The sequence below is a fragment of the Aulonocara sp. 'chitande type north' Nkhata Bay genome, linkage group LG8 (genome assembly GCF_057382095.1).
Source record: "Aulonocara sp. 'chitande type north' Nkhata Bay isolate Kocher_YH1m ecotype deep benthic linkage group LG8, A_spYH_male_GT1.1, whole genome shotgun sequence".
NCBI classification, from domain to species: Eukaryota; Metazoa; Chordata; class Actinopteri; order Cichliformes; family Cichlidae; genus Aulonocara; species Aulonocara sp. 'chitande type north' Nkhata Bay.
Genome location: NC_141351.1, coordinates 23169601 through 23193372, shown reverse-complemented (window position 1 = coordinate 23193372; position 23772 = coordinate 23169601). Strand labels below are relative to the sequence as shown.

The 23772-nt window shown below is 39.2% G+C and overlaps 1 protein-coding gene and 6 non-coding genes across 7 annotated transcripts; 1 reads left to right on the top strand and 6 right to left on the bottom strand.

Moving 5' to 3' along the window:
* Positions 1 to 372: 372 nt before the first annotated feature.
* trnad-guc (transfer RNA aspartic acid (anticodon GUC)) lies at positions 373 to 444 on the bottom strand. Its single transcript has one exon. It is a non-coding gene; the product is annotated as a tRNA-Asp (tRNA).
* Positions 445 to 1836: 1392 nt separating this feature from the next.
* On the bottom strand, positions 1837 to 1908 carry trnad-guc (transfer RNA aspartic acid (anticodon GUC)). The gene has a single exon. It is a non-coding gene; the product is annotated as a tRNA-Asp (tRNA).
* Positions 1909 to 4837: 2929 nt separating this feature from the next.
* trnad-guc (transfer RNA aspartic acid (anticodon GUC)) lies at positions 4838 to 4909 on the bottom strand. The gene has a single exon. It is a non-coding gene; the product is annotated as a tRNA-Asp (tRNA).
* Positions 4910 to 6351: 1442 nt separating this feature from the next.
* trnad-guc (transfer RNA aspartic acid (anticodon GUC)) lies at positions 6352 to 6423 on the bottom strand. Its single transcript has one exon. It is a non-coding gene; the product is annotated as a tRNA-Asp (tRNA).
* Positions 6424 to 7145: 722 nt separating this feature from the next.
* Positions 7146 to 7217, bottom strand: trnad-guc (transfer RNA aspartic acid (anticodon GUC)). The gene has a single exon. It is a non-coding gene; the product is annotated as a tRNA-Asp (tRNA).
* Positions 7218 to 8127: 910 nt separating this feature from the next.
* Positions 8128 to 8199, bottom strand: trnad-guc (transfer RNA aspartic acid (anticodon GUC)). Its single transcript has one exon. It is a non-coding gene; the product is annotated as a tRNA-Asp (tRNA).
* Positions 8200 to 10657: 2458 nt separating this feature from the next.
* On the top strand, positions 10658 to 22427 carry kctd2 (potassium channel tetramerization domain containing 2). Its single transcript, XM_086304395.1, has 6 exons — positions 10658 to 11337; positions 11742 to 11850; positions 11935 to 12026; positions 12187 to 12282; positions 13733 to 13858; positions 16820 to 22427. The coding sequence occupies exons 1-6, from the start codon at positions 10972 to 10974 to the stop codon at positions 16847 to 16849; spliced, it is 819 nt and encodes a 272-aa protein (XP_086160521.1). The 5' UTR covers positions 10658 to 10971; the 3' UTR covers positions 16850 to 22427.
* Positions 22428 to 23772: the final 1345 nt, after the last annotated feature.

Here is a 23772-nt window from a genome sequence, read left to right as displayed (position 1 = left end):
AGGTAGGTACTGGGGTCTTTGCTGTTTCTAGTTTGTGTGTATGTGTTTGTCTTCATCTAGTTAAAAGCAGTGTGCGTGATTTGGTGGATCTAAATGGTAAATGGACTGGTTCTTATATAGCACTTTTCTATTCTACCTGAGCACTCAAAGTGCTGTGCGTGAAGAGTTTTGGGGCTACATATAAAATCTTGTTTAGGACCACCAAATCCTAGAGCCAACCTTGGAAAGGGGTCAGTGCAGCATAAATGGTTTAGGACTATTGATACTGAACAGAAAGATGGATACAAACATTGTCTACTTTTTCAAGGTAGTTGAGGACCTTCTCAATGGTGTCCAATCTGACTAACATTTGTGAAAATGAAAATGTAATGCCTCCCCGTCGGGGAATCGAACCCCGGTCTCCCGCGTGACAGGCGGGGATACTCACCACTATACTAACGAGGAAGATGCCCAACTACTTTTATGTTGCAGTACCGATCCTGGCCACAATAATGTCCACTATGGGATGTTGTCGCTGTTTCCCCATTTTGATACGTTAGGTTGTGCAGACCTATTTGTGTGTATTAAATTGACGCCTCAACGTAGAGTTCTTTGCCATCAACGAAAGAGGCAACCCCCCTCACCCCCTCCAAACCAAACATATTTAACGTATCATTTATTAATCACAACAGCGCCAGAAGACTAAAGTGGACAAAAATATAGCACTCCCATAGAGAATGAATGGGAAACAGTTTATGGTAAAGGGTAAGGTAAATGGTAATGGACTAGTTCTTATATAGCACTTTTCTATTCTACTTGAAAACTCAAAGCTCTGTTCTTGGAAAAGTTTTGAGTCTGTGAAAAAAAACCCTAAAAACATGAAGGTAGCACATCTGGGACATCATGTTTCACTCCATCCACCAGGACCATGGACCACAGACTGTGGTGGAGTTGGCGGATGCTTTAATCCAGGTCTGGGAGGAGATCTCTTCAGGAGATCATCCGCCACCTCATCAGGAGCATGCCCAGGTGTTGTAGGGAGGTCATACGTGGAAGCTACACACACACATCACTGAGCCTCATTTTGACTTGTTTTAAGGACATTACATCAAAGTTGGATCAGCCTGTAGTGTGTTTTTCCACTTTAATTTTGAGTGTGACTCCTAATCAAGACCTCCATGGGTTGCTAAATTTGATTTCCATTGCAATTTTTAGTGTGATTTTGTTGTCAGCACATTCAACTATATAAAGAACATAGTATTTAATAAGAATATTTCATTAAAGGAAAAAAAAAAGAATATTTCATTAATTCAGATCTAGGATGTCTTATAATAATAATAATAATAATAATAATAATAATAATAATAATAATAATAATAAATTTTATTTGAGGGTGCCTTTCTAAAACCCAAGGTCACCTTACAAAGAGAAAACGACATCAATAAAACAGTAGATTAAAATAGATTCTAATAAATTAAAATACAAAAAACAGGAAAATACAACCACAAACAACAAAAAAACAAAAACAAAACAAAAACAAAAAAACACGATTTGACAGTTAAATCTGTATTAAAGCGAGTAAGTCAGTTTAAACAAGTAGGTTTTGACTTAAATAAGGGAAGGGAATCTATATTTCTTAAGGCTAAAGGAAGTGAGCTCCAGAGCCGAGCAGCAGAACAACTGAAAGCTCTGTGGTCCATAGTGATAAGGCAAGCAGAAAGAACAACAAGATGAGTGGCAGATGAAGATCTTTTCTTGTTTATATGTTCCGTTTATGTTTTTTGAGCCGTGTTTATGGGGCTTTCCCATCATGTGCAGTCTAACTTTTAACATTTTCCAAGAATGAAAATGTAATGCCTCCCCGTCGGGGAATCGAACCCCGGTCTCCCGCGTGACAGGCGGGGATACTCACCACTATACTAACGAGGAAGGTGCCTGACACCCTTTATGTTGCAGTATCGATCCTGGCCACAATAATATCCACGATTGCTGCATTTTGTATAAGTTCATACTCAAGTTTAAAACAACAACTACACTAAAGCTATTCTGTTATACCTGTATGTTAAAATTTTTTTTTCATATTTCAGCAATACTGATCAATCTAATAAACTTAAACCTACACCATCCTCCCTATTCTGGTATTTTAAAGAGTACTTAGCGTAAATATTAAGCAACCTAACTAATAGGGTTCCAACTCCCAGCAACAACAAAAATAAAAAAATAAAAAAATAGGGAACCACCCCTCACGCTCCACCTCATGATGCTTAATCGACGTAATCAACCTTAATTTGATGCAGTGTGAAAAAAAATGCACAGAAATCAATTATTTTTCAAGAAATATTAAATAGATTCAACATCTTTCTTCAACAAAATTGCAGACTGCACAAATGATACCTTCCCAAAGGAAAAAGTACTATAGCTTACTAGGGTATATATATTAGACTTAATAGTCACTATATACAGTAATTGACTTCTATTCATTTTACATCAAATTAAAACTTTGGGTGTCAGATAATTATTTATTAAAAGCTAGACATTTTAAATGAGAATAAGAAAGAAAAGTATGTCTTTGTGCCCCCTTTTCCCTGTTAATGCCCTATCGGCCCCCCTGGCTAAACTTTGCTAGATCCGCCCCTGCACAGTTACCAGCGTCAGCTACGTAGAAAAAAATCCTGGTGTAGAAAGTAATATTAAATAAATTCTAACAACAGCTTATCAAGCTTAAATGTGCTGCTGTTGTTCAGCTGCTGGTTTCCTCTTTCTGGTGCAAAGTGGGCCAAAAACAAACAAGAGAGATGGACTCGCGACAGAAAAGCCGATCAGCTGATCATTAAGCAGTTTCATGATTGAAGTAGCAGCAAGAAGAGGCAGTCGCTTGTTAAGCTTAACGCAGGAATGCTTTACAAACATTCAGAGATGGACTTACACACTTGCTTTACTTCTCTCGGGGATAACTTTGTCGGAGATGAAATGCTGGGTTGGTAGCGAAGCTCCAAATGCTATCCAGACCAGTCCCGCATGCCACAGCCGCTCTATCACGTGATGCATACTGCTCCGACGTGCTAACGTTCTGAGGTGAGTTACGGCGTGTCGCAAGTTATGTGAGCTGCTTTCGTGATATTTAATGGATCGGATTACATTTTTTATTTTTCTCCGATATCCGATCCAGTAATTTAGGTCAGTATCGGACCGATACCGATATGTAATATCGGATCGGTCCATCTCTAGTATGGACATTGCTTGTGGTATACCACAATGGTCAGTTTTGGGCCCAAAATTCTTCAACTTATACATTAATGACATTTGTAAAGTGTCCAAAGTATTAAAAATGGTACTCTTTGCTGACGATACAAACATCTTCTGCTCTGGTGATGATCTGCAACATTTATTGGATGATATGACTAATGAAATAAGTAAAGTGAAGTTCTGGCTTGATAAAAACAAACTATCATTAAATTTGAATAAAACTAAAATTATGTTATTTGGAAATAGTAGTTTAAATAAATAAATGGTGTTGATATTGAAAGAGTCAGTGAAAATAAATTTCTGGGGGTAATAATAGATGAAAAACTTAACTGGAGAGCTCACGTAAGATATATTCATTCCAAAGTATCAAGAAGCATTGCAATCCTAAACAAGGCAAAACGGGTATAAGACGGGACATCACTTCATATTCTCTACTGTTCACTGGATTCACCATACTTAAGCTATTGTGCAGAGGTCTGGGGCAATAACTATAAAACTGCATTACATTCACTTTTTACTCTTCAAAAAAAAAAGCAGTTCAAATCTTCCACAATGCAGGTTATAAGGATCATATAAACTCACTATTCTTGCAATCTGAAATGGTGAAATTTGCTGATCCAGTGAAATTCCAAACTGCACAAATTCTATTCAAAGCAAAAAATAAACAAATTCTATTCAAAGCAACAAATATCAACTGCCAGGTAATATTCAGAGTATGTTTTTTGGAAAGAAGTAAGTTATAATTTAAGGGGTTTTTGTAACTTCAAAAAAGTGAAGGTACGAACTACCAGAAAAAGCTTTTGTTTTTCTGTGCATGGAGCGAAACTGTGGAACAGTTTGAATATGGAATTGAAGCTATGTCCAAACATAAAGCAGTTCACAAAGAGTTATAAAGATATGACCTTCTTGAACTATAAAGAAAGGGAAAATGATGAATTTCCTAAATGTACCTGTGTATTGTTTACATGATCGAAAACGTTAACAAACAGAACAATGAAAAACGTAATGCCTCCCCGTCGGGGAATCGAACCCCGGTCTCTTGCGTGAAGGTGGGGGGATACTCACCACTAACGAGGAAGGTGTTCAATGATCTATATGTTGCAGTACCGATCCTGGTCACAATAATGTCCACTATGGGATAGTGTCGCTGTTTCCCCGTTTTGATACGTTAGGTTGTGCAGACCTATTTATGTGTATTAAATTGAAGCCTCGATGTAGAGTTCTCTGCCATCAACGAAAGAAGCAAAAAACCCTCCAAAAGAAACATAATTCTATACAAGCACGTGTAGGCCACACACACACCACTGAGCCTCATTTTGACTTGTTTTAAGGACATTACATCAAAGTTGGACCGGCCTTTAGTGTGTTTTTCCACTTTAATTTTCAGTGTTACTCCTAATCCAGACCTCCATGGGTTGCTAAATTTGATTTTCATTGATAATTTTTGTGTGACTTTGTTGTCAGCACATTCAACTATGTAAATAACATAGTATTTAGTAAGATCATTTCATTCATTCATTCAGATGTAGGATGTCTTATTTTTGTGTTCCCTTTATTTTTTGAGTGTACATGGGACTTTCCCATGGTGTGAAGTGTAACGAAAAAGAAATGCCTCCCCGTCGGGGAATCGAACCCCGGTCTCCCGCGTGACAGGCGGGGATACTCACCACTATACTAACGAGGAAGGTGCTCAGCAACTTTCATGTTGCAGTACCGACCCTGGCCACAATAATGTCCACTATGGGATAGTGTCGCTGTTTCCCCGTTTCGATACCTTAAGTTGTGCACGGCTGTTTATGTGTATCAAACGTGTAAACAGCGGGCAAAGAGACTAGAATGACTAGATACCTCAACATAGAGTTCTCTACCATCAACGAAAAAGCAAATAAAACAAACAAAAAACCTCAAAATCAGAAATCGTTGGAGTGTAATGATATTGATATGATAAGTGGTTAAAAGAGTCATTGAGGGCATTATAAAACCGTTTACACTCATTTCAACAACCACCAAACAGCTGAAAACGGAAATGAGAGCAGGTACATGGATTCTGCACAAAGACACAAACACAAAGTGCAGACCGCCTACGCATCGGAATCAGTGATTCCTCACCCAAACGCCGTCATGGCTGAAAGCCGACAGCTCACAGATTCTGTTGCTTTGGCGGTCCGCGCTTTGTGTTTATCTTTTTTGTGCTAGATTCTGCAGCTGTAGGCTTTGTCTCTCTCCAACCAAATTTGACTGAACCAGCAGCAAAAGAAGATCCAAACTACGCTTCATATTTCGCTTCACATAGACATCGTCATGTATTCCTTCTTTGCTGTTTTGCTTCCACCATGGTAAAATGACGCTTCATGCACACCTCTCTTCCTTTCTCAGTGTACTTCAAGAACAGTTTCCCCATTTAAAAATCTCTGTTTTCTGCATTATTCGCTTGCTTATTACGCACAAGTCTACCGTTATGTACAGCGCTGTCCGCCGCTGTGTTTTTGTTTTTAATTTAACTGACTTCCCACAAGAAAGTCTCAGTTCTGCTGTTCAGTACTGAGGAAATTTAAACTTTTTAAAATTATGCGAAATTGCAGAATGCTTAGCTGTGTCTCTAATCAAACCTCTGTAACTTTGCTCTGCTTCACTTCAGCAGCATAATGTTTATATGTTGATTCGTGGTTTTCTTCAGTTTTTGTTCTACTGCAGAATATTTTTAAGGTTATCTGCTATAAAACGACCAGGCCAGGAAAATCTCCTTCATGTTTTTCTGTGTTTTATGCTCTGTTACTTTGACTCTTTAGCACTTAGCAATTTTCTATCCTACCTGAGCACTCCAAGCGTTGTCCAGGAGGAGTTTTGAGGCTACAGTTTAGAAAAGATCACTAACTGTCATGAGTGTTAATATTATTTTATTACTTAGTCTGTTAAAGGAAACCCTGAAACATTAAAATAGTTGAGAACCTTTCCAGTGGTGTCCAGTCTGACTAACATCTCTAAGAAGGAAAACGCAATGCCTCCCCTTCATTCAGATGTCTTATTTTTGTGTTCCCTTTATTTTTTGAGCAGTGTATATGGGACTTTCTCATCATGTACAGTCTAACTTTTAACATTTCCAAGAACGAAAAGAAAAAGAAATGCCTCCCCGTCGGGGAATCGAACCCCGGTCTCCCGCGTGACAGGCGGGGATACTCACCACTATACTAACGAGGAAGGTGCACAATATTCTTCATGTTGCAGTATCGATCCTGGCCACAATAATATCCACTATGGGATAGTGTCGCTATTTCCCCGTTTTGATACGTTAAGTTGTGCACGGCTGTTTATGTGTATCAAACGTGTAAACAGCGGGCAGAGAGACTAGAATGACTAGATACCTCAACGTAGAGTTCTCTACCATCAACGAAAAAAGCAAAAAGAACAAACAAAAAACCCCAAAATCAGAAATCGTCGGATTGTAATGATATTGATATGATAGTGGTTAAAAGAGTCATTGAGGGCATTATAAAACCGTTTACACACATCTGTAATTTATCATTTCAAACTGGTCTATTTCCAGACAGAAATTATAATGGTAATAATAATAATAAAATAGTGGCCACAATAATGTCCACTATACGTTTTAAGTTGTGCACGCGTGTTTCTGTGTATCGAATTTAACGTGTAAATAACAGCGGGCAAAGAGACTACAATGAGTAGACGCCTCAACGTAAAAACAAACCCTCCAAAACAAACATAATTGACGTATAATAGATAAACTCTCAACAGCGCCAGAATATTAAAGTTTAGAGTTTAGAAAAGATCAGTAACTGTCATGAGTGTTAATATTGTTTTACTCCTTAGCGTCTTAAAGGAACCCCTGAAACATCAAAATAGTTGACGACCTATGGTGTGCAGTGTAATTTTTACCATTTCCAAGAGTGAAAAGGAAATGTCTCCCCGTCGGGGAATCGAACCCCGGTCTCCCGCGTGACAGGCGGGGATACTCACCACTATACTAACGAGGAAGGTGCTCAGCAACTTTCATGTTGCAGTACCGATCCTGGCCACAATGATGTCCACTATGGGATAGTGTCGCTGTTTCCCCGTTTCGATACCTTAAGTTGTGCACGGCTGTTTATGTGTATCAAACGTGTAAACAGCGGGCAAAGAGACTAGAATGACTAGATACCTCAACGTAGAGTTCTCTACCATCAACGAAAAAGCAAATAAAACAAACAAAAAACCTCAAAATCAGAAATCGTTGGATTGTAATGATATTGATATGATAAGTGGTTAAAAGAGTCATTGAGGGCATTATAAAACCGTTTACACTCATCTGTAATTCATCATTTCAAACTGGTCCATTTCCAGACAGAAATAATAATGGTAATAATAATAATAAAATAGTGGCCACAATAATGTCCACTATACGTTTCAAGTTGTGCACGCGTGTTTCTGTGTATCGAATTTAACGTGTAAATAACAGCGGGCAAAGAGACTACAATGAGTAGACGCCTCAACGTAAAAACAAACCCTCCAAAACAAACATAATTGACGTATAATAGATAAACTCTCAACAGCGCCAGAATATTAAAGTTTAGAGTTTAGAAAAGATCAGTAACTGTCATGAGTGTTAATATTGTTTTACTCCTTAGCGTCTTAAAGGAACCCCTGAAACATCAAAATAGTTGACGACCTATGGTGTGCAGTGTAATTTTTACCATTTCCAAGAGTGAAAAGGAAATGTGATTTGTGTGATTTTGTTGTCAGTACATTCAACTGTATAAAGAACATAGTATTTAATAAGAATATTTCATTAATTCAGATCTAGGATGTCTTATAATACATTTTATTTGATGGTGCCTTTCTGTATATGGGGCGTTCCCATCATGTGCAGTCTAACTTTTAACATTTCCAAGAACGAAAATGCAATGCCTCCCCGTCGGGGAATCGAACCCCGGTCTCCCGCGTGACAGGCGGGGATACTCACCACTATACTAACGAGGACTGCTACTAATGGACGTGACGCTGTTCTTTTTCTTACTGCATCACGTACACTTTAGGACATATTCGCTTGAATTGTTTACTTAACACTAGATTTACTAAACGGCCCTCAACTGTTTCATATTCATTCTCTATGGGAGTCCTAAACCACTACGGATGCAATATATTTTTGTCCACTATGGTCTTGTGGCGCTGTTATATAAATGTATAGTGATGACTCTCCCCGTTTGTCACGCGGGACATTGGGGTTCGAATCCCCGACGAGGACGCATCACTCCTTGACCTTCAGGAAATGCCTTTAGCTACATGTGAAAGGAGTTTTTGTGATATGTGCCTTGCTGGTAGTAACAGTGTGTTGAGGAGTCATTTCACCCCTTGTCCCATACCATTCAAGATTAGCCGAAGTTAATACCATCATCAACACTATGAGAACCTCTTTCTCCCTCACTCCCATGGACTTCATCCATATCTCATAATCTCAATTCCTTTTTTTCCCATGAAAGCTAGTTTGCTGAGTGAGCAGTAAAAGCACTCCCAGCAGAAAAAAAAACAAGCCATGTCTTTGTTTTACTGTAAAAAAAAAAAGAAAGAAAAAAAAGTCCTGAATGGTTGCTTAAAGGTCATTACAAATCCTGTGTGGTTCATGTGGTTTTTCCATTTCAGTTCCTTTTCTCTCATTTGTTTGACAGACTTGGACTCTAGTTGCGCTCCAAGTTTAATTTGACATCGTGTTTACACAAAGAAACCTTGGTCTTCTATGAATCAGAAATACTCCACTTATCATTACAGAAAAAACGTTCATAAAATGAAAATAGTACATATAACACGTATGTGTATATAGTCATGTCATGTTAAGATTTGTATTTGTTTCCAGTTTCCCACATTGTTTTTGTCCACCCCATCCTAATTATTTCCACCTTACCAAGTACACCTTTAGTGCTTCCATAGCAATTAAGAGAGTAAATGAGAGGTTCAAGTTAAAAATTTAACTCTTTAGGGCTTTCATTTGTACTTTGTGATTGTTTCATAACTATTTAAATATAGTTTCCGAGTTTAACCTTAGATTTCGTATTTCATATTGCTCCTTTTTAAAGCAGCAAAAAATGTTCATAAAAGCCCCATTCTTGCACATAAGTATGATTGGTTTGTATATAATTACGGCTAAGGTCTCCTTCCTTTACATAACAGAATTTAAAGCGATATTCTGTTGTTTATGCCCGTTCAAGGAAAATAAATAATTTGCCTAATAATTCTATAATAATAAATAATTTGCGGACGACACTACAGTGGTGGGTCTTATCACCAACGGTGATGAGACGGCTTACAGGGAGGAGGTCAGCGCCCTGACCCACTGGTGTCAAGACAACCATCTCACCCTCAACGTCGCAAAGACAAAGGAGTTGATAGTGGACTTCCGGAGGTGCAGAGAAGTACACACCCCCATCACCATCAACGGCGCTGCTGTGGAGAGAGTGAGCAGCTTCCGGTTCCTTGGAGTACATCTGGCTGAGGATCTTACGTGGTCAGTACACACAAACAAAACAGTGAAGAAGGCGCAGCAGCGCCTCTTCTTTCTCAGGAGACTGAAAAGATTCGGCATGAGCCCCCGCATCCTCAGGACCTTCTATCACTGTGCCATTGAGAGCATCCTCACTGGATGCATCACCACCTGGTATGGCAACAGCACCGCCTACAACTGCAAAGCTCTCCAGAGAGTAGTGCGGTGCTCTGAACGGATAATTGGAGGTGAGCTTCCCTCCCTCCAAGACATCTACAGGAAGCGCTGCCTGAGGAAAGCGGGGAGGATCATCAAGGACTCCAGTCACCCCAGCCATAAACTGTTCAGACTGCTTCCATCAGGAAGGAGGTTCTGCAGCATCCGGTCCCGTACCAGCAGACTGAGAGACAGCTTCTTCCACCAGGCCATCAGACTGCTGAACACGTCATAGACACCTCAGCTTCACTACTGGAACTTTAACATTATGCACTCCACACTGTATATAAATGCCACTTGTTTTGCACATATTCAACTCTGTATATTTTATTATTATTATTATTATTATTATTATTATTATTATTATTTTATTTTTTTTACTATTTAATTTGTAAAAATGTGTATACACACACACACACACACACACACACACACGTAGGAAAATATTTAGTATACACATCCAGAAATGCATACACTATTATATATTGTACATATATTTATTAGTTTCAGGTTGGCCATTCTTGTATTTTGCTCGTTTGTGTTGTTGTGTTTGCACATCTCTGTTGCTTGTGGGGCTCGCACACAAGAATTTCACTCGCATGTGCTGTGCCAGTGTGCCTGCACATGTGATGTGACAATAAAAGTGATTTGATTTGATTTTTGATTTGATAATTCTGCATGCTGAATTCGCTTTTATTTTGAAAAGCCGTGACACGGCGGAAGTAAACAGTAATCACGTTACAACCCGGAAGAAATGCCTTTTCTCTGGTTAACATTTGAATAGATGAGAATGACCAATTTAGCTTTTGGAGAAACGGTTAAACGCGATGCTGCTCCTGTTGTGCAGCCTCTCATAGTCGTTTTTGTGTCCTAATCTCTTGGCCTGGAGGTGGAGGCGGTCGACTACGAGCAGCAACGCCCCGATGAGAGCAGGCAGCCCGTCAGAAGGAGAAAAATATCCTCGGTGTGTTTACCAGGCGGTTCAGGGAGGCTGTTTCCCCGCAGTGTGTCGTTAGCTCACCGTGCGGCTGTGCGACTGGTTCTTCAGACGGAGAGGAAACATGGCTGAGCTGCATGTTGTGGAACCTACCGGTGCTGGCACCATAGAGCAGCCCGAGCACCGCGACATCCGGGGCTCGGTGCGCCTGGCGTCGCCCACCCTCATTGTTCCGCCGCGGAGCAGCCAGCTCAGCCCGGGTGGGGTGTCAGGCTGTAGCGGCGGCGGCGGCGGAAGGTCGGTGTTTGGGTTCCCGGTGAAGAGCAATCCCAGCTCCCCGTCCGAGCCAGTGGACAAGCCGGGCTCCCGCTGGGTCCGGCTTAACGTCGGTGGTACCTACTTCATTACCACCAAACAGACGCTGTGCAGGGACCCCAAATCTTTCCTGTTCCGCCTGTGTCAGGAAGACCCGGACCTGGACTCTGACAAGGTGAGTGGGACGCCAGAAAAACACAAATACATACAACACAGGTTCACACAGCAAAGGGACGCAAAGAACACAAAAACCGTGAACACTAAACTGTAAAAGCACAAATTAAAAAGTGAAAAATCAATTTCCACAGTAGTACCCATCTGCCCTGTACAAAATGTTTATAGACTACTGCAGGTAAAAGCACAAGGACGATACGCTTCAGTTTTAAAAATTTAAATTTTCTAAATTAGTCCCACATTTGCGAGAAAAAATTACACGAAAAATGGCAAATTTTACATTAACGAACTTCAACGTTAAAGAAAAAAAATATGGAAATTTAATAGAAATAAACAAAACAAAACATGGAACTTGCTCCTCTGTTAACATGGAACTTGCTCCTTGGAACCTGTTAATTCTTGCAGGACGAGACAGGAGCATATCTAATCGACAGAGACCCCACGTACTTTGGCCCTATCCTGAATTACCTTCGGCATGGAAAACTGATTATGGATAAGAATCTGGCAGAAGAAGGTAAAAAGCAAAAGCATAATGCAGAGCTGTCAGTGAGCAGCATCTCAGACACCAAATAACACATTCATTCGATTTGTGTTTCAGGCGTTCTGGAGGAAGCCGAGTTCTACAACATTGCTTCCCTGGTGAGGCTGGTGAAAGAGAGGATACGGGACAACGAGAACCGGACATCTCAGGTAAACAAAACGAAACCAAAATAAGTCTTAGTGGCTGACTTTCTTCCAGTGCAAATATAACCCAGGTAACTTGTAAAGTGTTCAAACAAAATGTGTGCCTGCCTGCAGATTGTTGATGCTTTTTCAGTAATGCTCTGCGTGCCTTTGCTGTGTCCCTCAGGGCCCTGTGAAGCATGTGTATCGAGTACTACAGTGCCAAGAGGAGGAACTCACGCAGATGGTCTCAACTATGTCGGACGGTTGGAAGTTTGAGCAGGTGCAGAAAATGCAGCTTTTAAAATATATGTCATCTTTTAGTTCACGCTTTAGTTGATTCGACGCTGCAGTTTTAAGCTCCGCTTGCCCTGAGATGTATGCCAGCACATTGTCAGGTATTTATTTCCACACAGGAAAGACTGGGGCACAAAATGTTTTAATCATGAGCAGGAATGGATACTAAAAGTACTTCATTTGGTCTTGACCTGAATCTGTATGCATTCAGACTCTGTCACCTTGTAGTTTCCTCTATATTAGTAATCATGTATTATCAATATGAACCTGTATCAATTTTTTGATCTTCAAAAGACAAAAAAAAAAAAGATCTTTGAGCCTTATAATGAAAGTAAGTATGAATTAAACCCCTGACATTAGTAATAGCTGTAAATAATTCTAGTCATTGCCACATGTGACTACTCCGCAAAGGTCTGATTATGACTATTTGGTACTTTTAACTTTAATAGAAAATACCACATTTGTTGCATTTATTAAATTTAAAGAGCTAAAATAACACAACTCATTTGCCTTTTTTAAATTACCAACAAACATGACAGAACTAGTAGCACTTTTAGGCCTACTGTGAAGCAGTTGCTATGAAGCTCTGCAGGAAACTTTGAGCTCTATCCATGTTTGTGAAAAATAACCTGAAGGCCTCAGTCACACTCGTCTAGAGACCGATTGGCAAACCCTTGGCATCCTCCAGTTGCTAGGGGCAAATGTTTAATCTTCAACCACCCTCAAGCACCGGCATGTCACAGTTGGTGCTCAACAAAGCCAATGTGGTCACCATAAACAAAGCATAAGCCAGCGGCTTTGGCTGTAAAGGCACACCTGCTTGTCCACAGACTGCTGATTTATTTTGTTTTTGAGTTTCCCCAGTGATTTTAACATCTTTGGAAACCGTAGCCAGGGTAAGTTAAATAAATAAAAAGTTAAAATTCCAAAATGATATCCATCAAGTCTTTTGTCAAAGCGAGAGTGAGTCACAGGAGCTGAGTTGCAGGGTGGCCATCCTTGCTGTAGGGCAAAGAAAGAGGTCATGAACAGACTACAGAAATGCAGTGATATATGTGCTGAAATATCGCTGTAAGTCTATATTGGCAAATAAAATGTCATTTATTAATTGTATCTAATCCCTTTTTTCAGGCTGAGTATTCAAAATAGGAAAACTTAAAATCATTCAGTTGTTTTTTTGTTTTGTTTTTTTATATAATGAATATTTCTTTGTTTGATTAGGGGTTGTTTTTTTTTTATGTTGTTGTTGTTTTTCTGACATTTTCAACAGTTTCTCTAAAACGACAACAACCAAAAGTAAATAGCATGGTAGAACTAAATTAAATGGAAAAAACACAAGTTATTGACTGAAAAGGTGCAGAGTGTGAAACGTCTTGGAAAAGTAGGCTCTCTTTTAACTCCGGATCTTTTGTTTCTTTGCCCATCTCCGCCCTCAGCTTATAAGCATCGGCTCCTCATATAACTATGGCAATGAGGACCAGGCTGAATTTCTGTGTGTAGTTTCCCGGGAACTCAACAACTCCACTAATGGCATCGTCATTGAGCCCACCGAGAAGGCCAAGGTAAGTCGACATTTCATACCGTTGTTCAGGCTGTCTGAACATCTCCTGCAAACTGCAGCGAAGGACCGTGTTTGTGTATTAAAACCCAGTTTATAAGCCACAGAAGCTACAGGATCCATGTGTAGGAACCAAAGCTGCACTTGAATCGTCCAAAACACTAAATCCTACTTCCTTTTGCCCATAAGTTTCCCATGACTCGATAGAAAATGTCACAAGGTCACTAAAAGATCTGAAGAGGTTTTAATGAGCTCAGAGAGAAGCTAACTGCTCTGACGCTAGACTCCTTAATAATGTGGCCAGATGTTGTTGATGTGAGTCTGCTGTGTTAAAACCACAGTGCCCCAAAGATGGGCAAAAAATGAGCGCATCGTGGATACGTCACCCCATGAAATGTTTCATATAAAAGAGGATCACTGGTGGAAAATTATTACTTCATTATCTAGTTTGTAATCTTAAAGAACAGGGAGTGAAACAGCTTATTAAGTGGAATTAAATGCATCCCACAATACGTTTGTGTTTTTAAATGGATGTTAACGACCGGCAGTGCAGTAAAGCTGTATGCAAGACACTTATTGCGAGATACAGCCTACACAGGTGTCTGGATGTGCTGTTGATTCTTTTCTCTCCGGCATGCTGCCAGCATCCAGCATGCCAACAACCTGGGCTCGGTCAACATCAGTCAGTCTCAGCACGGTGACCTGATGGTTTAGGGTCCATACTTGAATTTCAAATTTAATTCCGATACCCTGGAAAATGATCCATAATCGATGCTATTTTCAATACCAGGGCAAGATTCTTAGCCCATCCTGTGGTAACAGAACTAAGAACTAACAGAAATTATTTTTTTAAAAGCTGGCTACAGCAAAATAATAAGAAACATATTTTTATAATTATTATCTTGTTTACATACAACGTCCACACTGCTCCACCTTGGTCTGTAGCGCTTTACATCCACAGTTTTCTCTTCAGGCCTGAAACCATCCTTGACTAAACCCAGAGACAAAAGCTACTCACAGTGTTGTCTAAGAGATTAAAGTTATGTGCTGGGAACTTAATTTAAAACATCCATTCTAGACATGTTTCATGACATAAAACTTGAATAGTTTATTTTCACTTCCTGCTGAAGAGATGCGCCAGTATAACTTCTGCCTTTATTTTAGGTTCAGTGTGTAAAATCTCATATTTTTCGGTTTGGTCAACTGAATTGTGTAATCCTCCCCCTCTCAATTCAAGTGCTTAACCCGAACTACAGTAGATACAACATGGGTAATAAAGGTAGCACTGAAGCACCTTCCTTAGTGTTTGTAGAATTTAATTATACTTCCATTTTACTTGACTCAGTGAGGAACCTTCCTAATGAAAATATTTGACTGTTGGACCATAAACCAGTCCATGCTGGATAAGACTGGGTAGAGTGGACCTTACCATCTCATGTGGCTTCTGCTCATTTGGGTGTTTTTCACAAGCAGCCTCTCTGAAAGTCAAAATGCATCTGTATGAAAAAGTGCATTTTCTGAAGTTTGAGACCTTCACTTGGTGGAAAGTTCATGTTATACTTTTACCGTAGCTCAGTTTATTGTGCTGTATTAAATACTTAATGTGGAAGCTTACGCTACAACAAATACAGGAGCTAAATATAACCGTATGGATGAGCTCAGCTAGAAATAGTCTGTGTGCTGGCAGCCAGGATGCCACAAAAGTCAAGAACCTTCTGAACTTTACTGACCCGCTGCTGTTGTGTTCAAATCATTTGGTATCGCTTATCTTCGTAGTTCTTACCTGCTTAACAGTGAGTTAACAAGATCTGCAAGATTATTTTCATGTATGCGATCATATCCATGAAATCAGTGCAAAGACTCGGATTTCATTCATTCCTCTTGTGTCTTTTTTATGGAACTGAGTTGGTTTACCAGATGTTATTTATCAATGAAAGCATGTTTTCTCAACTATAAAGCATTATCGACCAAGTATTCATTATAAACTTTTTTTTATAACATGCACTCTTGCAAATGACCAGCAGGGGGCCACTCCTGTAGTCTACGTTGTATACAAGTCTTTCGGGAAACGATTTCTACTTCTCACTTGATCCACTAACTTTCCAAGTAATCTAATGCTGTTAATCATTAGTTTCATATTTTATTAAATCCAACATGCTGCTTTTTTTGAAAATTAGTTCCTGTTTTAGACAAAAATAGGTGATAAAGCAGGGTATGATTCAGATTTACAAATCTGTATCAGGATACTGGCGTGCTGCATCCTCAGTTTCACATCCATAATTATGGTGTCCAGGCTTTTCCCTCAGCGAATAACAATTTAAATAATTTCCTATGCTCTGGCTGAAAAAGGGAAGCTAATGCTAAAAGGAAACTCAGATTGCTTTGACTAATTGTTTGTTTTGGACAGATTTTAGCTGGACGAAAACCCCAAGCAGTGATTCTGCATCTGCATTCATTATGAAAAAGTATGCAAGGAATGAAATTTTGTTACAACTGGCTCAACAGAGGATTAAATTATTTTAAAAATATGTTAAATATATCAGTAAAAATACTATAGTGTACTGGATAAAGCGATGGCATAGAGAGTGGAAAGTTGTAAAAAGTGGAGTACAGCACACTGACTGCTGAAATATTTACTGGATTACAACATTTCAGTCTGTCTGACCTTCTCTTTGTTCTCCTAAATGTCTCAGCAAATGTGACACATAGTTTCTGAAGGGAAAAAGCAAAGATTTGAGAATGCTGTCTGTGCAGGAACCTGAACACCACTGCTTTTTATATCAGTTTAATTAGTGTACTAAATTACTTTTATCCTGTGACTTCATCTGGAAAAAGGGTTTGCTAACACTGCCTTTTTATTGCAAAAAACCCTCAAAATTCAAAGTGTTGTTTTTTTTTCTTGCTTTTTCTTAAACGTCTTGTTTAAATGTTTGAAAGTGGTCTTTTTCCTGTCTGCCTTTCGCAGATCCTTCAGGAGCGAGGCTCGCGGATGTGAAGAGATCCTGAGCTTAACAACAGTTTATCAGCAACAACCACGTTGTTGTCGAACATTTTCTTCACTTTTCATAAACCCCCTTCCACCTTTTACTGTCATCATCATGATCATCCGCCCCTTCCCTTCTCCTCTGGTGTGCCTTTCCACAGCGGGTGCTGTTGGCATCCCCCACAATCCTTCAGTGCTGCAACGTGACCCTGGCTTGTCGTCTCGTCTCTTCTTCTTCACTTTGGAAGAGAGACGACAGGTTCAGGGCTTTTCCTCGTTGCAGCTTTTTGTTGGACAGTGTGACAGGAGCGCAGGCTACGACGTCAGCATGCAGGCTTGTTGTTCTCAGTTGGACGGACAGAGCTACCAGGAATCATCGTCTCCATCTCCACCTCGATTCTGGATCTCCATCATCGTTATCAGACGGGATATTTCCTCTTGTCTTACACATCTGGCTCTGTTGATTTAGCAGAAACCTCCTCAGGACTCTCAAAGGACATAAAGGAATGAAAACACTCCACTTACTGACCGAGAGAGCATCGACTCCTCTGCAGGTGGAGCCCGAGACGGAGCAGTCGCAGGCGGATGATGCACGGACCGATCACTCATTATGAGCTAACCTGGAGCGGCATCTTTTCCGCGAACCAAGAAGTCTCCAGTGGCTCCTTTTGATCTGTAAGAAAAGAACATACATGACTAAAAAACGGACTTACCTACACTAGTGTACAATTTGTCAAGGCATGTGAGGAATCTATATAAATCTATATAGGCTACATGATGAAATTATATGAAAAATTGAATGCAAATGGTGTAATTATTGATTTCTGTATCATAGTTGTGATATATTTACATATTCTGGTGGTTGAGTCTATTTAAACAATGGAGAAAATATCAGTTTTCCCACCCGCTTACACGGGTGTGAATTTGTGTATGCAGTGCCTCTCTGCTTTCTGTTCATCCTGAAATATCACCAGTTTTTCAGCTGCACGTTTTCTGTAGTGTTCCTCAAAGAAAAAAGAAGATAACACCGGTAAGTTTTCTCTTAAATATCCAACTTTAAACTATTGCATATCTTAAAATTGTAATTAGGGATAAGGAAAACTACTGTCATTGTCATTTGTCCAAGTAAAGCGTGGCGGAGGTTGGACTGTGGCCAGACTGTATGCTGCCTCAAAACCCTGAAGCACCCCTCTCCTCTCGGGCCTCGTGCTATTCTCTTTGCCAATATTCACTCACTTTGCAGCTGCCTCTTGTTGCCACACCAAAATGACTGTGTTGTCTTACACTCTGCAGCACTTGTAGCAACCGTGGCGCAAGCTAAACTGTACCGCTCACCGCTTAAAGCCCTGAGATACCTGAGTTTTATACGCTGTGTAAACAACGCTGCCAGCCGGGAAGTGAGTTCAGTTTTCATGAGCTCGAGAGCGAAGCCTTAGTAGTTTGGCTAAAGTGTGTTGTTCTTGTGCTTAACATTATGTTGATATGTTATTGTGCTGTTTTTGACACTTTCAAAAACACTGCAACAACATAGAAATCTTCTGTACACAGGCCAGGATGTGAGCTTGATTTATACTTCCACACTGTAACAGCTGCTTGGTGGTGAATAATAGAGTATATTACTTTTGCAAAGGTAATGCATATAATGGGGTTATGGGGGTTACAGGGCTAATCTAAGAGCAAGTAACCTGCCTGAATAATTCAGTGTCAGTTGCCTGCTTTTTTAAATTTTTTTAGTAAACTATTAGTGGCATAGAAAGAAACCACACTAGCTGTGAATGCTAACAACAGCTTAGCAAAATTGTAATGCAGAAGTATAAGTCAAGCCTTAATCTGTGCACATGTGCAAGTGAAGTGGCTCGTACTAAAGCGAAAACGGTGATTTGTCAGTTGACAGAAAATAAACGGGGATCTGTTTTGGCCATTTTAGCTCTAGAGTTTTATTCTTGAGCTATGCATGAGTCACATTTCAGACTAATCCTTATTTGTCCTACATTTGGGCCTTGGTTCAGCCGCTTAGCTCATCATTGAACTGAAACAAGCTCCTTTAGCTCCCGGATCCTGGACTCTAGTCTGATTGGCTGCCTCTCGTAAAGACAAACTGAACTTTTGGCTCCCTGGGATTACTTGTACATAAGCTCACCTCATTTCATGAAACTTTAACTCAGCTTGATGATAGAACCCACCACTGTAGCACAGTAGGTCCCCTTTAATCTGACACAATTGGATATCAAGTCACTTATCAAGCAGAAAGGACAACTGATCTTTCAGTTTTCTGCTTTTTCTTTTTCATATTTATGTAAATTGAATATAGTTTGGTTTGGAACTGGATCGGTGCTTCCTTAATTTGTAGTTTATCACATAATGAAAATTTTAAAACATTTCTGGAGTCCAGATGGTTCAAAATGGGTTCATGGGCCTTATCAAAATTGGGTAATTAGTCACATTTATTTTAAAAAGAAAAATCCAATAAAATAGCAAAATACCTTTTTCTTCTTCTTGGTCACACATCTCACTTCTTACATTTTGGCTTCAGATGGCCCACCTCTCACCTTTGAGCCCATTTTCAATCCTTTTTACTCAAATAATCAGTAACTCTTCAGCCAGTATTCGTTCATTTGCTTATGAGCAAGAAAATCAATTTTACTAACAGGTGATGAAGAAATGCACCTAATTCTCACACTGAAAAGCGATATTCTATTTCTGCTCCATCAGTGACTCACATTTGTTAATTAATTATTATATTTATTTTATTCTGTCAGTGACTAATCATTTCACCATCTGGGGTAAATGCAGCTCGTTCATGTGAGCAACTTGATGCAAAGTTTGAGCCATATTTGCACATATCAGAAGGAAAACTGAGAATCATGTTGTTCACATTTTAATCAAAGCTGAGGAGCGCTCTGTCATTATCGCAGACACCTATTACTGGCATTGACCCCTTTGGTAATCCATCCTTTGTATAAAGAATTTATTTGATGCAATTATGTTGTACCAAGCATGGGGAAAAATAATTTATTGCATTGGGGAAAAATGGTACCTTAGACTTGCTAAAAATACTGCTAAAAATGCCCAAACATGTCATTCAGAAGCACTTTTGTTTCCTCCCTTGTGGTTTTCTTGGCCCATTCGAAACACCTTGGGTGTTGATTCCCTTCGTTTTTGTCCAGTGTTGTGCCTTTGACCTGTGTTGTGCACAGTTGTACTCCCCTCTTATCATAATGTGCCTCTCATACCTTAAAAAAGCCAGGAGGCACGTATCTGAGGTATCATGTATACTGTGGTCTTTTTATCCTGGTTTTTATTGTTGGTGTTTCCGTAAGAGGCGAACCAAACGGAAACACTACCCTTGGCGTTATTTTATTATATGTAAATTTTACAAATTGCTGCTTTCTTTGTGCCATTGCGTTCCAGCTCAATCCAACCACAATCTCTCACACTCCTGGAGGTTTTACATTTCTGTTGTGGTGGTGTGGACGACAGGAAGTCCAGTCCAAGCTGGTTTCCCTTTTTTTTTTTTTTTGCTCGTATCTTAGTAAAACTCCAAAAATGCACTTGGCAATTAATTTGATGTCAAACTTATTGTATTGTGGCAGCTTCTTTTCTCCTTGACCTGCATGCTGACGCTACCTACAATGGCCCCACTTTTAAGTGTGTGTAACCAATATTTAAAGCACTTAACGTACCCTTGTGAACCCCGGTTTGGTCTCACCATGGTTGCAGTTTGGTGGTTCCCAACTTGATTTTTTTTTTTTTAAACTTTCTTTCAATGTTGCTTTTAGCCCAAGAGCTTAGGAGTATCAGTCAGTTTATAGACTGGAAATGTTGGTATTTAAAATGACAAAAGAGGTGATTACTTGGCAAACGTTCAAGTACAGAAGCCTGGAAAAAAAAAAAGCATCATCGCAGATATTTTGCTAGTGTCGTTAGCTTCCCATTAATGCAACAAAATTTTATCTTTTAATTCATTAAATTTTTAATTCAGCTAAGTTAAAATATAAAAATATTGTAAATAGAACTAAATATATCACAGACTGGTAGGGTGGGAGTTTGGGCTAGCTACTGCTATAAAGGAAAAAGATACACGGGATTTATGAAACAAGAAGAAACATTTTTAATGATAAAACTGCCAATTGAAAGTTTGTTTAGTAGATATTAGCATTTTAAAGCCAAAGTTAGAATTCTAATTATTCAGTGTAATGGGTTTAACACATTTTTATTTAAAAAACACACAATCAGAAGATTCTTTTGGAAATATCAATTTTATTGTTAACTGCCACCTCTGTGTTAAGCTAATTAGCTTTTAAGTTCTTGTTAGCATCGAGCTAGCCACACTATCTTCATGTAGTAACTAGCAAAGCTTTAGATTAATTTTTTCCCCCTGAATTTAAATATAATTTAGTTGAAAATAAACAAAACCACCCGATCATCATGAAACAGAATGTTATACAATAATTTATTTTTTAAATTGTCCTGCTCTACAATAATAATGTCAGCATTTTGTTTAGCCACTGTGAGAGTGTTAGCGTGTTGATGTTAACTCTTTGTTTTATTTCTTGAGGAATTAAATAAACTGTTCAGACAAGCTAAAATGTTTTTAAAAAGTAGAAATATGCAACCAAAAAAGTTGGGAACCTCTGACCGAGCTAAACTTGGCAGTGTGTTTATCTCAATATTTTCTTCAAACCATATTTTCTTTATACAGAGAAACAACTTTTGACCTGTTTTTGTTTTTTGTTGGTTGTTTTTTTTTTTTTTTTTGGGGGGGGGGTGTTTGTTTGTTTGTTTGTTTTTACGTTCACCTGTGCTAGTTACTCAACAAATAACATGCAATGTTAACAAATCTGCAAAAAATTACTCGTGAAAACATGAGAGCATGCATTGTACTAGAGATGTCGTGTACTGGATTTTGTCTGACCTCTGTGTTAGTGCAAACTAAATGTGATGCATGGTGGTGGGAAGCAGAGGGACGGCATGGCTCTGTGGTTTGTAGGTGTAGATTTTTTTTAAGTGGAACAGTTGGTCTACAAGTCGACGTATTCGCCTACTCACAACTTCTGTTTCTTTGTCGTTTTTGTATCTTTGAAGAAGAAGAAGAAGAAGGTGTACTTTATTGTCACGTCAGTTGATCTTAAAAGTAGAAACAAGAGTTAGCTTTAATCACATATTACCCTACTGATGATATTGCAGACGTTTCCACCCCCATAACCTTGGTTTATATAGCATTTATGTGACCTGCAGGTCAACACAAAACTAAAAAAAAAAGTTTTTTTTTAATTGATTGATCATTTTGCCAGTTAACCTGTAAACACCTGCATGCGTTTGTGGACATGCACACTTGTACACTCATTTAGACGTATTGATAATGTCACCTATTAACTTACTTTGTGTTCATTTATCAACAGTATTGATGTCAAATGTGAATATTGTTAACTGAGACTGTGGAGAAACGTCTGGAAGCCGACAAAACATTTTGTCTGATTGTTTGTTTCACTTTTATTTATTTCATATTTTCTGAATTTTGTCTACCATGTAACAATTTTAACAAAAACCCAGTCTGGTTTTTATTCATAAAATGTGTCTGTGTTTTAAATTGTGGCTCACTGACTATTTGTTGGTTCCTTTGAGTGTGGAATAAAAAAAATAAACAAAGTGAAGTTCATAACAAAATATACGTTTTGGAAATGTCTGTTTGCAGCCAAATTTGAATTCTAGAGACAAAGCTTTAAGACCTACCACAATATTAAAACCATCTGACTAGCATTATCTAGGTCTTTGTGCCTTTAGAAACACTTTAATCAGTCTGGGTATGGACGTGGAACCACGATCAGTGGTCCCGTGGTGGTGAGTTTCCATCACACTCTAACAACAGTCCTTTGATATGTGGAGTCTGCATGTTGAAGCCTCTGGCTTAGATTTTCACTCATCACTGCCATATATAGCACAAAAGATGGATGAAGCCAATACAGAAGTGCCTTAAACCTGCATTCTATTTAATGACCAGCAGGGACCCTTATAGTTGCAGGAAAACTGCCCTCAGCTCCCTCTCTGTTACCTCAGTAAATACCCTTGTAATGATTTCCATGTGTTAGTCTCCAGTTTCAGGTCATATTGAGCTTCTCATTAGCAAATTATGGTCATCACAGGTGTGAAAAAGTAGGATTGTCCAGTCTAACAACTAGCCAATCAAGTTGTTAGTCAATGAGCTTGTGGTTTCACAGCCTTCCAAAAGCTCAAGATGTCAGGATCAAAAACGTTACCTTAAGACTTCACAACAGGACTTCACTCACCTATGGGTGGTATCATTGTGGTGGCATCTGAGCCTAGGAGGTTTGGTTATCAAGCTCCATCCATAAACTATAAGTGGATATGATAACTGCTAATTCGTGCTGTAATACTGGATGTACTTCTTAGATGCTATGTACCACACAGGAAGCCATTATATATTTATCAAAAGCAGCGCCAATACTGTGGTGAGATTCAATTCAGTGACTCCATTTAGCACTGCTTTATCCCTTGCAATGAAAGCAGGTATTCCCCCTAACATTAAACCTTAACAGCAAACAAACGGGTGTTCAAAGATCACCCACTTGAGAGCTGGTGTGAGTAGTTGTTTGGTGAGTGAAGCCACAACCTCAACTAGAAGTGTGAACACTTTGGTCTGCAACAATGTTTAGGTGGGTAGCAAAGTTGGAATCCCAGAACTCAAGGTTGTATCAGCTCATTGCTACATTGTATAGCAAACCAGGGGCAGATCTAGATACATTTTCTAGGGTGGCATTGAAATCAGATGGGGTTGATTTTATGTACTGTATAGCCTATACGATGAAGATTCCTTCACAACCACCAAAAAAGCCCCAGCTCAAGCTGCAGCTCTTGCCTCTCCTGAATATGCTGAATTATTTTAGTGGTGTTATGAAGTCTGTCCTTTTTCAGAA